General features: G+C 43.1%; 1 protein-coding gene across 3 annotated transcripts in view; it reads right to left on the reverse strand.

Moving 5' to 3' along the window:
* The window catches only part of RIN3 (Ras and Rab interactor 3), a 68402-nt gene that overhangs the window by 9817 nt on the left and 42257 nt on the right, over window positions 1-16328 (reverse strand). For all 3 annotated transcript variants that reach the window (XM_088464296.1, XM_088464294.1, XM_088464297.1), the window contains exons 4-6: window positions 8549-8621; window positions 6243-6334; window positions 2004-3902 (exon numbers count right to left, since the gene is read on the reverse strand). In XM_088464296.1, the coding sequence (XP_088320422.1) occupies window positions 2004-3902; window positions 6243-6334; window positions 8549-8621 (2064 nt within the window). The remainder of the gene's footprint in view (window positions 1-2003; window positions 3903-6242; window positions 6335-8548; window positions 8622-16328) is intronic.

A 16328-nucleotide genomic window follows, 5' to 3' on the forward strand; every position in this document is an offset into this window, starting at 1 on the left:
CCCAGGTCATGACGTTGTCTACTAGGTTCCAGGGGGCACGGTGTGGCATGTGTACTGATGGCAGTACAATGTGGCATATTGCTAATTTGAGGCACTACAATGTGACCTAATATGAACTGGATGCACTTTATGGTATAATGTGAACTAGGGCACCACGGTCATTCATAAAATGAACTAGGGCACTACTCTGAGGCATAAAACTAACAACTGCTATGGTAAGAGTTGCCTCTCTAAAAGGTGTAGGGGCCCCTTCTAAATGTTGCTATGGGGCCCACAAAGTTTCGGCTACCCTGGTTTTGACATTTTGAGCATTGGACAATTATCGTTCTCGTGTACTGACGAAAACAGCCAATCAGCGCATCCTCAGGACGCCCCGCTTAGTACTCCACTTACCAGTGCAGTCAGAGACGCAATGATGTCATCCATGTGACGTCATGTGCTCAGGGGGGTGGGGCCGGCACAGGGCGCGGTTGAGCCCAGTTACTGGTATATGCTCTTACTAAACACGCTGCTTTGAGTTTCCGATTTCCTTCTTTTTTTACATCAATCTTTAGAATATCTATGAAGAGCTGTTTATGTACCATGCCCTTATACACAACGCAGTTCAGCCCCACTTCAAATATAGGATGCATGGTTATCCGCTGAGCTGTTTGTGTCATATCCAAGGGCGACAGACATAAGGGAACACTGCTTAGATGGCAGAACAGAATGGAAAAAAAAAAAAGAAAAGAAATCGCAATTTATTTAGTAACCGTTGCCTATACCAATATCCTAAAGACATATGCATAGTAAAATAGAAATCCAACACATTTAAACATTTCTTGGTGGTTATGGTTTTCTTTATATTCTTAAAAAAAAAAAAACTGTATGCAATTAAAATAAAATACATATTACTCTAACATCCTTCTCTTTCATGGAGGGAAGACATTTAAACATGCTCTCACCTTGGGTGCCTGACTGTGCAGGTTATGTTTGGCATCCTAAGCATATAAGGAGATTATGACCACACGGCTCTCAGCACTGAGCTACCGTAGATACTGTATCATGTGTGAAATTAATTGTAGGTTATGTGTTCCAGAGTGGGAAGATTTAGGCATTTCATCCTACTTGATAGATTCCAACACAAAAAGATTTAAAACTTATTTAAAATTTCTACCTTTGGGCATTGTAGACCAGGGCTGGGCAAGCTATAGCGCTCTACCTGCTGTGGAACTAAAATTCCAGCATGCCCAGCCATCCTATTCCTGAAATTGTAGCTTCATAACAGCAGGAAAGTTACACAGTGCAATCCCTCAGTATCCTCAGCTAGCCATGTTTTGAGATTGCCTTGATTTAGAGCATTTGGGACAATTATTGGCCCCGTCAAGTAGATTAAATGATCTGGTATAAGGGAATATCCACCCATACTAGAAAGACCGGTGTCCCTCTGCCAAGACGCCAACTGTGATGGTGACGCAGCCCAGCAGGTGGTGTATTCTCCATCCTCTCATACCTGGAGGTGTTGTGGATCATCATTTATTAACAGACCAGGGGGTCTCAAACTCTGTCCTCAGGACCTCAAACAGTGCAGTGTGTGGGGTCCTGAGGACAGAGTTTGAGAACCTGTGTCATAGACCACCACCATATTACTCTGCGCTTCACTCAGACATTTAATCATTCCGTCTGGATTTTAGTCTAAATTCACTATCACACAAACACAGAGCAGCCAATTAACCAACCAGTATGTTTTTGGACTATGGTAGAAAACCCATTCAAATACGGGGAGAACATACAAACTCCATACACATAGGGCCCTTGGTCAGAATCAAACCCATGACCCCAGCGCAGTAAGGCAACAATTCAACTCACGGCATGTCTATAAAACAGACTGGACTGATACCAACATCCAAATACCTATGGAAATTCAAGACACCGAGAAGATTCAACAACTGGTAGATTCTAATTCAGTAAACATGATAGTCCCCATGCTCTGCTATTTGGTAGTAAGATAAAATGCCACTTACCTATCTTGTCATCTGTGTAGACCGTATAACCCACCATAGACTTCAGCTCCGTGCTCTGCACTAGGTAACTCTTTAGTTGGGTCATCATCAGCCGTATCTCCTGAAGCATCTCTGTGCTGGAGCTCTGTTTGGCCATCATCTCCAGGCTGTAGGATTTGTAGTCCTGGACTAAATTCCCAAAGTACGAGTCTTTGTCATGAGCCAGCTCAGTAATTCTCTTCTGCAGCTTCCTGTCTGCAGACATGAACGCCAAAAAGACATTGGTGATGGGTACAAAGGAATGCCTGTTTTTAGGCCTGTCCAGCATAAATGATTGTGACTTTTTGAGGGAAGACTTGACCGGTCTCTCAGCATCTTCTTCAGCACTGCTAGTAGAGTAGGAATCTGGCTCTGGAGTTGAAAGCTGAGCATTTGGATCATTCGATGGGGAATATAAAGAGTTATCTGAGCCCTTCTGCTCCTGGGATGACAGTCTTTTTTGATGAGACCCTTTTGGAGCTGCATTTTTTATGCCGCTGGAATGGTTTTGGTTATCCAGGATCGGAGTCTCAGAGTTGCTTTTTGGATCCAGTTTCACTGGACTAGAATGTATAGTTGAAGACCTAGAGGCAAGTTTATTCTTTCTTGGGGGTGGAACAGGTGGTGGTTGCTGGCCATGTTCGGCTTTTGTACTATGCTGTTCAGGTGAGGTCACCTTTGTTATAAGTCTGGTTTTGTCGTTTACACAAGTGTCTGTTTGCTTTAGTAACTTTGGTTCACGCTTTGTCCGGATAATTTTTAGGTCAGGAGAGGTTTGATTTGGTTTCCCTTGTAGGTCCTTCTTCATGGCCAAAATATTTGTTTTGGTCTCTGAAAGTTTTCCAGATTGTCGCCTTCTTGGCACAGCAGGTGCAATTCGAGCAGGAGTTTGATTTACAGATCCTTGTGGACGCAAGTCATTAACTACACTATCTTTTTTCTCTTCTGCACTGTTTATTCTCATATTCTTCAAAGGCTGGCCAACAAGGTCCACCTCAACTGAGATAACTGTAGAGGGCTCAGGGAAGTCCTTTTCCTTGTTTCCGATTTCAGAAGTGGAAGAAGGAAGGGGTAAGTCAGTCTGTTTTTGTTGAAGAGGAGCAGAAGACTGAGGTGTAGCTAAGTAATTAGAACTAGGACTTGATTCAGTTGGAGAAGTACTAGCAGGTGAACATACAACGAGGGGTTCAGTTGATGGAGAGTTAGGTGGAGAGTTGAGAGCGATAGGACTAGCTGGAGAAGAGTTATGCGGAGAACATAAAGAAGGAGGACCTGTTGGGGAAGAATTATCAGAAGAATGGAGAGTAAAAGGTTCAAATTCAGGAGACTTAGGTGAAGGACACAGAGACAGAGGATCAGAAGAAGGAAGGTTAGCAGGAGGAGTTGGATTAAGAGAGTCAGTTGGCGGCGAGCCAAGAGCAGGGCAGAGAGAGTTGGTCTTTGATATTGGTGAACTGGCCAGAGCTGAAGGTGTGGGTGATCCTACAGGAGGCGAGTGAGAACGTGAAGGTTTATAAGTTGGAGGAGGAGCAGAAGGAGGAACGGAGGGGAGTGGTGGCTTATGTAAGGAAGGAGGTGGTGGAGGAGGAGGTCTCCGATGGCTAATTTTAGGCAGCTGAAGGTCAGGCTTTGCATCACAGTTTGCATGAGGAAGTTTAACAGAAGTTTGTATGTTACTACATTCTTCAATAAAAATAGGATCAACAAACCACAGCCTGTCATTTCCAACAGTAACTTCAATTTCACATGCACAGTCACTCGCTTCGCTTGAACACTGTTGTCTGCAGTTGGTAAGATTATCACGGACACCGCTGAGCGATGACAGCTTCCCAGGCTGAGAAATGGACAAACTTTTGAGTCTTATGGCTGAGTCCCAGAATCCTGTGTGGAAATACCAGATGGTTACTAGTCATAGGGATTCAGAATGAAATGTGTGCACGTTTCTGCAGCTGAGGATGAAGAAATCTAAGCTAAAAATCACACATGTTTGATGTGGTTTGTTGGTCATTTAAAGTTAACAAAAAAAACCAAACACTCTGTAAGAAACATTGGCCAGGCTTAATAAGTTACCTAGGAAAGAAGCAGGAAACTTACATTCTAAATCAAGTCACTTTTTGTTCACAGTAACCTTAGCGGCAAGTGCGAGAGTTTGACAGGGAGATTCCAGCAAAGCATTTATAGACTTGTGTATGTAAAAACACTATAAAGACTACAAGTAATGAGGGGAGAATACTGTAACTAGCCGTGTGCCACTTGTATCACTAAAAAAGTAACCACAGAGCAGTGGCGCCATTAACATTATGGGCAATTCAAATAAAAGCAATGAATCACGTTACAGTAAAAACATCAAGTTTCATACAAGCTTTATTCACAAAAAAAACAAAAAACATGATTTACTGCAAGCCCTGAGGATACTTAGCAACTGTATGCATCTTGTAAACCAGTGGTTGAACGATCACCAGCTTCTAAAATGACCAGATTTGCACTTGCTATGGCTTTTCAATTGTCTTATTAAAGATAAGCCTGTAAAATCGGATTCATCGCAACACCCAGGTGGTACCGTCGTCTGCAGACCCCCACCTCGAAATGCCCACTCAGCAGGTCGCTGTGGAGGAAGTGTTAGTATGCCATAGTCCAGAATCATCTCTGTCTGTACCATGCGATGACTGGTGCTATCCTACCGCGCCCTAAACGTCGCAATGTTCTATCCAGCTTTAAAACTTTTATTAAACTCCTAGTGAGCAGGATGACTCTTTTAAATGAATTTCTATACATTAGGATATACGGCTTTCTGTCTCCATTCATTCATAAATACGTAACACGTTCTGATGACACTTTACAGAACATTTGCTGTCTGTCTGTCTTACTGGTGCGTAGTGTCAGTGCTTCTCTGTAATGTGACTCAATACTCTGTCTGTGATGTATGATAGAACATTAACTTTCATAGAAAATCACGCCTGAAACAACCACGTGTCTAAGATGGCACAATGGGGCAATGGGGCTATGGGGCTATTGCCACTGCGATCCCGTACTAACACGCTGTGCCAAAATATGCAAATGTTGCTGGCGCCAGGATATGTACTGAGGGGATGGGGTTAACTTACCACCGCCCGGAATGCCGGCCGGCGGAATCCCGACACTGGAAGTCTGATGTGGTATTAAAGATAGGCGTCTAAATGCCGATGCCGAAATCCTGAATGAAGGTAAGCGGGGACTGTTAGCTACGGGGGGGAGGAGGTTTAGTATTAGCACCCCCCCGGGGATGGGTTAGGTTTAGGGTGCGGGAAAGAGGGGGGGGGGGTATAGATTTAGACACCAACAGGGGGAGGTTAAGGTTCTTACCAGCCCTAGTCGGTATCTCCACTGTTCGGGCTTCCGGCGTCGGTATTATGTCCGCCGTGTACGCATCCGACGGCATTACATACTGAGACGCCGACCGGCTTCTTTGCAAGTCCAAGCAAAAGACGCAAAATTGGCCAGAAATCATTCGATATTAGCCGTCCTGAGTAACTCCACGGTCACACAGAATGGATATAAGACACTGGAGCCATGTTTACTGCAGATGGGATTGCAGACATAGGATGTGATACGTCCCAAAACGGTCCCGACAAGCCTACATTTTTAGCCGACCCGTTACCTCCAGCAAACGCTCCCAGATTGTAAAACTGCGAAGAAATACTCGCTGCAAGCAGCTACGGTAATGTACCTTGTCGCATGCGCAGGGCGACTCAGATGCATGCCCAGATCGCTGGCCTGCGAGAACATCGCCAAAGCGTTCAACTCCGACTCAGGCACCAATGTATTTACAGCAAGTACCACGCTATCTGCAATATGCAAGTTTTTATCCAAACACCCAACTAACAGAATGACAGCTCAATGGTAGCAGCTGCCGGAATCTCCTCCATTACTAGCCTCATTCTTATAGAGTCCCTACTGGCCTACAATGGAGACACTTAGCCCATGCCCAACATGAGGTGCCGACTCCAGAACCTGACTTCACAAGAAACCAACGTGGTTCCAGTTATTGGTCAGCAAGTGAAAGATTAGCGCTGTAACATGGGGCTGAGTGGACGCACCACACACACGGATGGCGCATTGAGTTACCCATCAATAAAATGTCCCCAGTTCCCAATAGCTCAATTTCACTTTGCCCCATAGAGAAGCAGCAGAGACAATGTAAATAAAACAGGATCATGCGTGGTCTCGTTAGGTCTTCGTTACCTGTGCCGAGGTTGGAAATAACTTCCAGATCTTTCAGACTTTGGGCGCTGGATATTACATGCGGCAGCCTCAGGGGTGATGGTAAAATATCTCTAAGGAGAGAAGTAAAATGTAAACACTACTTATTTTAGTGAATCTAAAGTCACCATGACGTACACACATTTATGTAAATGACGAGCAAACTTAAGTTAGTGATGATATAGGATTAAAAACCCAAATTCATGGCAAAAGATGCACAATACACGTGTCCACATCTAGCCTCCGGGCGCTACAAGTCGCCTTACACACGGGAGCTCTGCGTGACTCGGTAGCTCGGAGTGTCTTTTCCTGAGGCTTTTTAACCTTCAAATGCGACTTATTCGCACAGCAATGCCAAAAGGTAGCACAGGCAGCTTCTGCTGATTAGAATGATATGCGGCACGCCTATTGTGCGGTGTGTGACTGCTGCTGTATCTGCATGAGAAATGCTACGTTACAGTGCCAGCAGCTGCAACACTAACATAGCATTTCGCATGCAGGTACACCTGCAGACGCACACAGAACATAGGCATGCCGCATACCATTTTAATCAGCAGAAGCGACTTGTGCTACCAACTGTGCGAATAAGATTCATTTGAAGGTATAAAGTCACACGAAATGACGCTCGGCGCTACCAAGTCATGGTACGGCACAAACAGAAGGGCTGTTTAACGGGCAAGGAGGCTAGATGTATGAGGACACATCTGTACGTCTGTTTTGTCAATTACTGGGAATCATTTTTCCAATAAACTCCTGGATTTTAGCCATAAGGCATTGGACCAGCCATACAGTATGGAGACAGCCACATCGGCATAAGTCAACACAAGTGCATTAGCCCCAGGACCAAGGATCTGGATATCTAGAACACGTAAGCTGCAGGAAGGAGAGGGAGATGAAAGTAGACTGGCTGTCTCATAGTAAGCGTGGAATAGATTAGGCGTGACCCGCACATGTTCTGTAATTACAAATGTCTGTTATTGTTGGTAATTACAGGAACAGAGCGTGCAAAGCCACAAAATTAATAGGCTCATCACTGCTTCCCATGACAGAAATATACTACAGACATAACCCCACTAGGTCTTTGGTGCACAATGAAGCTCAGGGTATATAATCTTGCAAAGAGCTCAGGTTGACAGGTGCTCAATGGATAGTTGTTAAATTTGATAGTATAAGGCAACGGGACACAGCTGTACATTTTCATCACTGGCGATCTTTGCCAACCTCTGGTTCTGCAAAATTGGTGGAGTGGTCAGAACTTGCTGGGACTAGTAGTTAAACAACTGAGAGACAAAAGGTTGCCTCTACTGTAGTTAATATGCTATGCAGGTTATACAATGCAAAATACAGCACACTGCGTTGGTCATCTCCATTTGGCTAAAATTACAGGGGAGGACCTTCATCTCTGTTTGCAGCCTGGACAGTAGGGGTGGGCAATAAGCAGGCCCCCAGCAGTAGTAGAGCTAAACATCCCAGCATGCCCTGCCACAGTTGACTTTTGGCAATGCTAAAACAAAGCATGCTGGGATATGTAGTTCAACAACAGCTGGAGGGTCGCTAATTGCCCACCCCTGCTTTACAGAGGTTTCAAGATTTTCAAAGTCCAAATTTACCATCATAAGTGAAATAAATGCCGTTTAAGTGCCAGCTCCAAGGTCTTCTAGCCTAGGTGACCAGAAACGACAGAATGATCAGCTCATACAAACAGTACAGCTAATAACGTCACTTAATGGCATATGAGATGTGATTACCGATGGTGCTGGATTTATCCATAAGTGCAGCCATACAGATTAAGGGGTCTATTTACTAAGCAGTGTTAGGAGACAGAGTGAAAAGTCATAAGAAAGTGATAAGGTGCCAGCCAATCAGCTCCCAACTGTCATTTTTCAAACACAGCCTGTGAGATGGCAGTTAGGAGCTGATTGGCTGGCACCTTATCACTTTCTTATCACTTTTCACTCTGTCTCCTAACACTGCTTAGTAACTAGACCCATTAGTCCTAAAACCTCCACAACACTCAGTATTGATCCTGACATGTAGGTAAATAGAATTGGAAGAGGAGGTCATGGCCTCTGTATGCTGCACTATACAGAAATAAACATGGCGTATTTACTGTATGATGGATGGTTTTCGCCTGCATTACTAGGCCAGAGAGCCTGGTAGATCCCTATCCCCAACTGTACTGTGCTCTTGTAGCAAGATACCCTGCTGAGGTGGTGATAACATTGCGCCCCCTGTCTACGGATTTATAGAAATACCTGGACACTGCAATAAACACTGGGCCTACTTACCTGCTCACACAGCAGAACGCCACCAGCTTGAAGATATCTTTAAACACCAGCATGGAACCCTCCAAGTACATCACTGCAGGGAGAGAAGGGAGAGATGAGCCGACACTTCTCCATTGTGTAGATGATATGACAAACAGTACACAGTACAGATATAATGTAATAGCTGCCTAGAATGACACCATACAGACACTGTGCATCATTTCATTCCAAGCATGATACATGTACATTTTGCAGCAATGCTATTAGGGTGCTATATCGTCATATATGCCGCCATAACAATAAACATGTACAAGTGGGCTAAATGGCAACACTACCTGTAATAGAAACAATGAAATTATCTAAGAAAGGAGTTTTTTCACCTTTACATAAAGATGTGTTGGCTGCATGTTTACAATCTTTGCCAGACATTTTTATATATATATATATATATATATATATATATATATATATATATATATATATATATATATATATATACATACATATATACACTAGTACCATTATGGGTGTCTGTTTGTATACTGTATATCAGAGGGGTACTGTATTGTATACTGTATATCAGAGGGGTGCTGTATTGTATACTGTATATCAGAGGGGTGCTGTATTGTATACTGTATATCAGAGGGGTACTGTATTGTATACTGTATATCAGAGGGGTGCTGTATTGTATACTGTATATCAGAGGGGTGCTGTATTGTATACTGTATATCAGAGGGGTGCTGTATTGTATACTGTATATCAGAGGGGTGCTGTATTGTATACTGTATATCAGAGGGGTACTGTATTGTATACTGTATATCAGAGGGGTGCTGTATTGTATACTGTATATCAGAGGGGTGCTGTATTGTATACTGTATATCAGAGGGGTGCTGTATTGTATACTGTATATCAGAGGGGTGCTGTATTGTATACTGTACATTAAGGGGGTCTGTATTGAACATAAGAAGGATCTGTATTGCATATCATAGGGGGTCTGTATTGTATACTGTACATTAAGGGGGTCTGTATTGAACACAAGAAGGTTCTGTACTGCATATTGTATATCAGAGGGGGTCTGTATTGTATACTGTACTTTGGGGGGGGGGGGGGGAACTATTGTACAGAAGAGGTTTCTGCATTGATTTCTATACTAGTACCATTAGGCGGGTTTGTTTGTATACTGTATATCAGAGGGGGGCTGTATTGTATGTTGTACACTAAGGGAGTCTGTATTGAACATTGTATATCAGAGGGGGGTCTGTATTGAACACAAGAAGGTTCTGTACTGCATATTGTATATCAGAGGGGGTCTGTATTGTATACTGTACTTTGGGGGGGGGGGAACTATTGTACAGAAGAGGTTTCTGTATTGATTTTTATACTAGTACCATTAGGCGGGTTTGTTTGTATACTGTATATCAGAGGGGGGCTGTATTGTATGTTGTACACTAAGGGAGTCTGTATTGAACATTGTATATCAGAGGGGGGTCTGTATTGAACACAAGAAGGTTCTGTACTGCATATTGTATATCAGAGGGGGTCTGTATTGTATACTGTACTTTGGGGGGGGGAACTATTGTACAGAAGAGGTTTCTGTATTGATTTCTATACTAGTACCATTAGGCGGGTTTGTTTGTATACTGTATATCAGAGGGGGGCTGTATTGTATGTTGTACACTAAGGGAGTCTGTATTGAACATTGTATATCAGAGGGGGGGTCTGTATTGTATACTGTACATTAGGGGGGTCTGTTTGTATACTGTATATCAGAGGAGGGCTGTATTGTATGCTGTACATTAAGGGGGTCTGTATTGTATACTGTACATTAAGGGGGGGCTGTATTGAACATAAGAAGGTCCTGTATTGCATATTGTATATCAGAGGGGGTCTGTAGTGTATACTGTACTTGGGGGGGGGTTACTATTGTACAGAAGAGGTTTCTGTATTGTATACTGTACATTAGGGGGGTCTATTGTACAGAATAGGATTCTGTATCGCATACTTTACAGTAGAGGGTCAGTATTGTACATTCGAGCATTCTGTATTGCATACTGTATATCGGACGGGGTCTGTATTGTGCTGTAAACTGTATATCAGAGGGTTCTGTATTGCATATTTTATATCATATGGGTGTCTGTATTGTACATCAAAAAAAGGAGTCTGTATTGTATACTGTATATTAGAAGGGGGTTTGTACTGTGCATCAGAGAGGGATCTGTATTGTATACTGTATATCGAGGAGGGGGGTCTGTATTTTAAATCAAGGAGTGCTCTGTATTGTATACTTTATATCAGGGGGGGTCTGTATTGTATGCTGTACATTGGGGGTCTGTATTGTACAGAAGGGGGTTCTATATTGTATACTGTACATTAGGGAGGTCTGTATTGTACAGAAGAGGGTTTTGTATTGCATAATGTACATTAGGGGGTCTGTATACTACAGAATAGGATACTGTATATCAGATGTGGTCTGTATTGTACATCAGAGAGGGTTTTGCATTGCATACTATACAGTACATTAGGGAGCTCTATATTGTATATCAGATGGTTCTGTATTACATACTGCATATCAGATGGGGTTTGTATTGTACAGAGAGAGGGCTCTGTATTGTATATTATATATCAGAAGGGGATCCGTGCTTTAAAATCAGGGGTGAACCATGTATTGTATACTGATTATAACAGAGGTGGGGTCTGTGATACAAAGGGCTCTGTACTGTATACTGTACATAAGAGGGAGGTCAGTATTATATACTGTACATCAGGGGGTCTGTATGGTGTATAATATTAATGGTAATATTCTATACTATATAGCAGAGGGAGGTCAGTATTGTATACTGTACATCAGGGGGTCTGTATGGTATAGAATATTCTATACTATATAGCAGAGGGAGGTCAGTATTATATACTGTACATCAGGGGGTCTGTATTGTATATGAGATTGATGGTTCTATTGTATACCATATATCAGAGGGGAGCGGCACTGTAATACTGGTTGTCACAAGTAATCTGCATTTCTTTCTGGAAAGAGGAGTATGTGTATTGTATACGTCATTGCACTGTAATCTCTCCTCCTGTTGGCTGTGTTAGTCCATTATGTTGATGCCTGACATCTCAGGACCATGATCAGTACTCGGAGTGGGGGGTAACTAGTCACTTTCACAGAGGATTACAGGCGACAAGATGTTGAGCCCCCCCCAAAGCACTATCGATGTCACCGCCTACAAACCACAATAGAAAGTACAAGTTTATAAATACAACTATACAGAGCACTTAGAACAATTAAACCCATGTGTTTTTCTTAATCAATCTCTTGAATAAAATGAAAGTACTCTATATACGTATACATTGGCAGAAATTCCCTCACCATTTCCCAGCAGCGATCAGCAATGCAATAGTCATTCTCTTGGGATGATGTCCTTAGTGAGTGAAACATGGTATTGCAAAAGGCAGCACAGGTGAAGCTCTCTCACGAGGGACATAAGTGGTGCCCGGATGTGAATCTGCACGGCTACTTTATGCTGAGAACACCACAGACGTGTCACTCAGTGACACACTGCAGGCTCACTTCTCTTATTTGGTTTACAAGAAAGCAGAATAAGCTTTCCTCTAACACAGACTCCTATTACGCTACACAGGGCAGTCCGGGCGAGGGTCTGACATCTGCCAAAAGAGCCCCAAATCCTTCCAAAGTGACCAATAGGATGGGCGTAAGCCGTAAACCTCTAGTAGTGAATATTGTATATATGGTACATGAATACGTGCACACACACACACACACACACTAAAGATGTTGTAATGTTGCAGCCGTGGCAATCACACATATGACGTTAAACTTCTAACCCATTCTCGCAACAGTTTCCAGATGTGTTTTGAATGTAAAGAAACCGCACAGCTCCAAAATTCCATTTTCAGATATGAATCATGAAGGTAAAACATACTGATTAGCGTTACCCTGATATTACACAGCAGCTGTGACCACATAATGTTTTACCCCCCACCACCTCTACAGGTAACCAAGGCCCATCGTACATCTTTATCACATGAGCTCAGTCATTTCATCTCCTAGGACCTCGCTGGCCCTGCCCCATATGTAAATCTGCCAGTATACGCAGATTGTTTTTGCTGAGAAAGTTTGCAAAGCCTGTCAGTCACTCTCTGCCTGTTTAGTTCGAGCAGGCCTGGCCGACCTGTGGCTCCTCCAGCTGTTGTGAAACTACAAGTCCCAGCATGCCCTGCAACAGTTTTAGCATTCCCTGATAGCAAATCTGTAGCAAGGCATGCTGGGACTTGTAGTTTCACAACAGCTGGAGTGCCAAAGGTTGGCCAGGCCTGAGTTAGAGGAACACTGCCCTCCTAACGTGTAAACCAGCTGCAGATGAGTGAGAGCTCATGATGGACATGCTGTATTTCAGTATAATGTTCCCATTATTGCATGTGTATCTATCAGCTCAGTAACACTCATCCCAGGGACCCCTGCAATTCATAAAAGCTCACTTTTATCCATTCAGATGGAAGCAGAGTGGATTGCTCAGAAGAATTAAATGCATATACAGATGTGTCCTCATATACTTAGTCTCAATACGCCAAGCGGTGCAAAACACCTGATGCAAAGGAGCTGTGCCAAGCTGTCTAGCGTCTGTTTCTCTCAAATGTGCCTTAGTCGCAACACGACGAGACCATGCCGCTTCACAGGACTGCACTGATTAACTTAATATGTGACAATTGTATATCTGTGTCCGACTGAGTCTGAATCTGTACAAAGGAACTTGGCGTGAACAAAAAGCCGCGTCCGCTGTGTTGTAGCACTTCATATACAGATTCAGGCTCGCACTCATGTGTACAAGTGTTGCATATTAAATTCATCAGTGCAGTCCTGTGAAGCGGTTTTGTCGCATAGTGGTGCAACTAAGACGCACATTCCAGTTAAAAAGACAAAAAAAAAAGCTCTGCGGAAGCCAAGTCGCACGGGATCTGGCGCTCCGAGAAGGACTGTTTGGCACGAGAGCAGCAATAGTATATGAGGACGCATCTGTAGTGTAACAGTTACTCTCCAACACTTTTTGCTCCACCTCTTCTGACTGAAATGTTTTTAAGTCATTTGTTTTACAGACTCGAGGTACCGCAATGGGGGAAATGTTTGAGCCCAGTTCAATGTATAGTGTGTTTGCAGAGATGTTGCTCTCAAATTTGCTGGCCATTTGTTAATATATTCTGCAGCACAATCCAAATGGAAACAAACCGTACTAAAAACAAGACTAGATGCTGACAGACACAGAGGTCAGAGGGTCCTGCTTGCAAGGGAAACAGAAGATTGATATGTGAGGTTAAGTGCCTCAGATTGCATATTGGTCCAGCCAGATTTCAATGGGAAAATAGTTTGGTGAGGATAAGTGATGAAGTCAGACAACAATTGTCGGAGTGTTGTTTGAGTATGGGAGGATAAAAGTAAGTTTGAATGGCCTGTGTAGAGAGAGGTGGAATATCCTAGGGTGGTTAGATAATAGGTGCAGATTGAGGGCCCCATTAAAAACCAAGCTTAATACCAGCGGCATTTTTCGTTTAGTATTGCAGTGATAAAAAGTAAAATGCCACTAGTATTCATCAATTCAGTCCTCCGCTCAGCTGCTGGCAGCCCATCGCTGCCAGCGACAGGCTTCTGTGTAATTCTCACGCACGACGATCCATCTGCACATGTACATGGTACTTTAACCCGGTGGGGACCCAGCCGTGTCCAGAAGGCGGCTTCTGGAAGCCGGAAAGGCAGCACTGGGTCCCCATTGCCAACAATCTAAAGATGACAAGAGCAATGCTGTGACAAACAGTGGTCATCTTAGATGACCGCTGTTTGTTGAATAAAGACAGGATGACATTAACCCCTTTAGCGAGTGCTAAAGGGATTATGCATTGTTGATAAATGGGGCCTGTAACCGGGAGTGAGAGCATGCAATGACAGTGGATGAGACACGTAGCTCTTGATCAGAGTGGAGGGGTCCAGTTGGTGGATATTTTGAGACACAGGAAGAGATGTTGGTCATTGCAGTTTTAATTATAAACTCATATGTTGTAAGAAGTATTTTGCCAAATTACAGACAACCAAAGTAGAGACTGACTGAGTTGATCAGCGGCAGAAGAACACTAGCCTGTCTCACCATCACCGCTATACTCCAAATATACTCTGGTGGTCAAAACCTGGTTAGAGAAGAGGTTCCCAAACTTGGTCCTCAAGTTTCCCCAACAGTTCAGGTTTTAGAGATATCCATGGTTGATCACAGGGAGTTAAATCACATTGACTGAGGTATTAATCAAGTCACCTGTGGTCAAGCATGGATATCCTTAAAACCTGGACTGTTAGGGTGCTTTAAGGACTGCGTTTGGGAACTTCTGGGTTAGGGGAGGGAATTGCACTAGTTACATGAACCTTGGGCTACTGTTGCAGATTAATTTATTTCCTTAAAATTTCAGCCCAGAAATAAGCTAAAAGTGCATTACTTTCCAGGACATTAAGGTAAGAGGAACTAGACTCATTTGCTAACATCTACCAAAGAAAAGGTGACGGCAACAGTTCTATCTTAAGTAAAAAGTGCTTAAAAAAATGGAACCTAAACATCAGTACAGGAGACTAAAGAGGAACTGTACTGAGGGAAATACCCTTTATAAAAGTGGATGCACTGTAACCCACTATTCCCACAGAAGGACCTGGCTGCTTGGCCACACTCCCGCGCCACGGCCAGCTGTGTATGGGTGGCCGTGGTATTTGTTATTGCAGTCAGCACTATTTCCATCTACCATCGAGCTTCCAAATTTCTATTTAGAAAACAATATATATCTATTTTTCTGTTTTTATGGGTATTTTATTAGCTGGTAGCTCTCTTGTAACCCTTTGTTATGACTGTATTATTATTCCATGCAGTACTTTATTATTTATCAACACCATCACTCTATAGGCCAGATGTACTAAGCTCTGAAAAGTGATAAAAGTGGAGAGTAATAAACCACCAGCCAATCAGCTCCCAACTGTCATTTTTCAAACACAGCCTGTAACATGACAGTTGGGAGCTGAGTGGCTGGTAGTTTATCACTTTTCAGAGCTTAGTACATCTCTTACTTAAGGTGCCTACACACTTGGCGACGTGCTCACGATCCGATATCATGTCCGATTTCCCCTTGAACTCTCCCCAGCAGCTCCCCGGCAGTCATGGGTACGATTTGGTGTTAAAAACTGTCCAATGTGACAAACGATCTATCGTGCCTCCTAACTATTCCCATGCATCGTGACTGAGATCGGCAAATCTGCCCTACAGCACGGCAGATCTGAAGTTGCGATGTACGACCTGCGGGGACGTGCATCGGCATCGTGAGTAGACACTCACGATTAGGACATATTTTACATGACTTGTCATGATGCGTCAGAATCGGGCAAATCGTGTAAAATATCTCTAAGTGTGTAGGCACCTTAACCTATTAACGAATTAGTTTTGGCACAAAGATGCCGCACGTTTTCTTCTCTCAGCCTAAGGTTCATCTACAGGATTACTAGATTTTATGCTAGGATTTACGCATCGTTAGTGCGGTTTCCTATTTTAGGATTACGCAATATAATATATAGCACTTCTTACCCCATGAAAAAAATATTGTAGACTCTTTTCAGGAGTGAGACTCGCAGTGCCCACTTTATTAGGGTTATAGCTGAAGTCATTCTTATTGTTAAATATATAGTTATGTATAAAGAACAGCTATCTAAAGAATTGATGGATACGAACCCTATTCATTATGATTACACAGTAGGATTTATTTAAAG

Source organism: Taudactylus pleione, unplaced genomic scaffold (assembly GCF_031769625.1).
Source record: "Taudactylus pleione unplaced genomic scaffold, aTauple2 ptg001628l, whole genome shotgun sequence".
Lineage (NCBI taxonomy): Eukaryota > Metazoa > Chordata > Amphibia > Anura > Myobatrachidae > Taudactylus > Taudactylus pleione.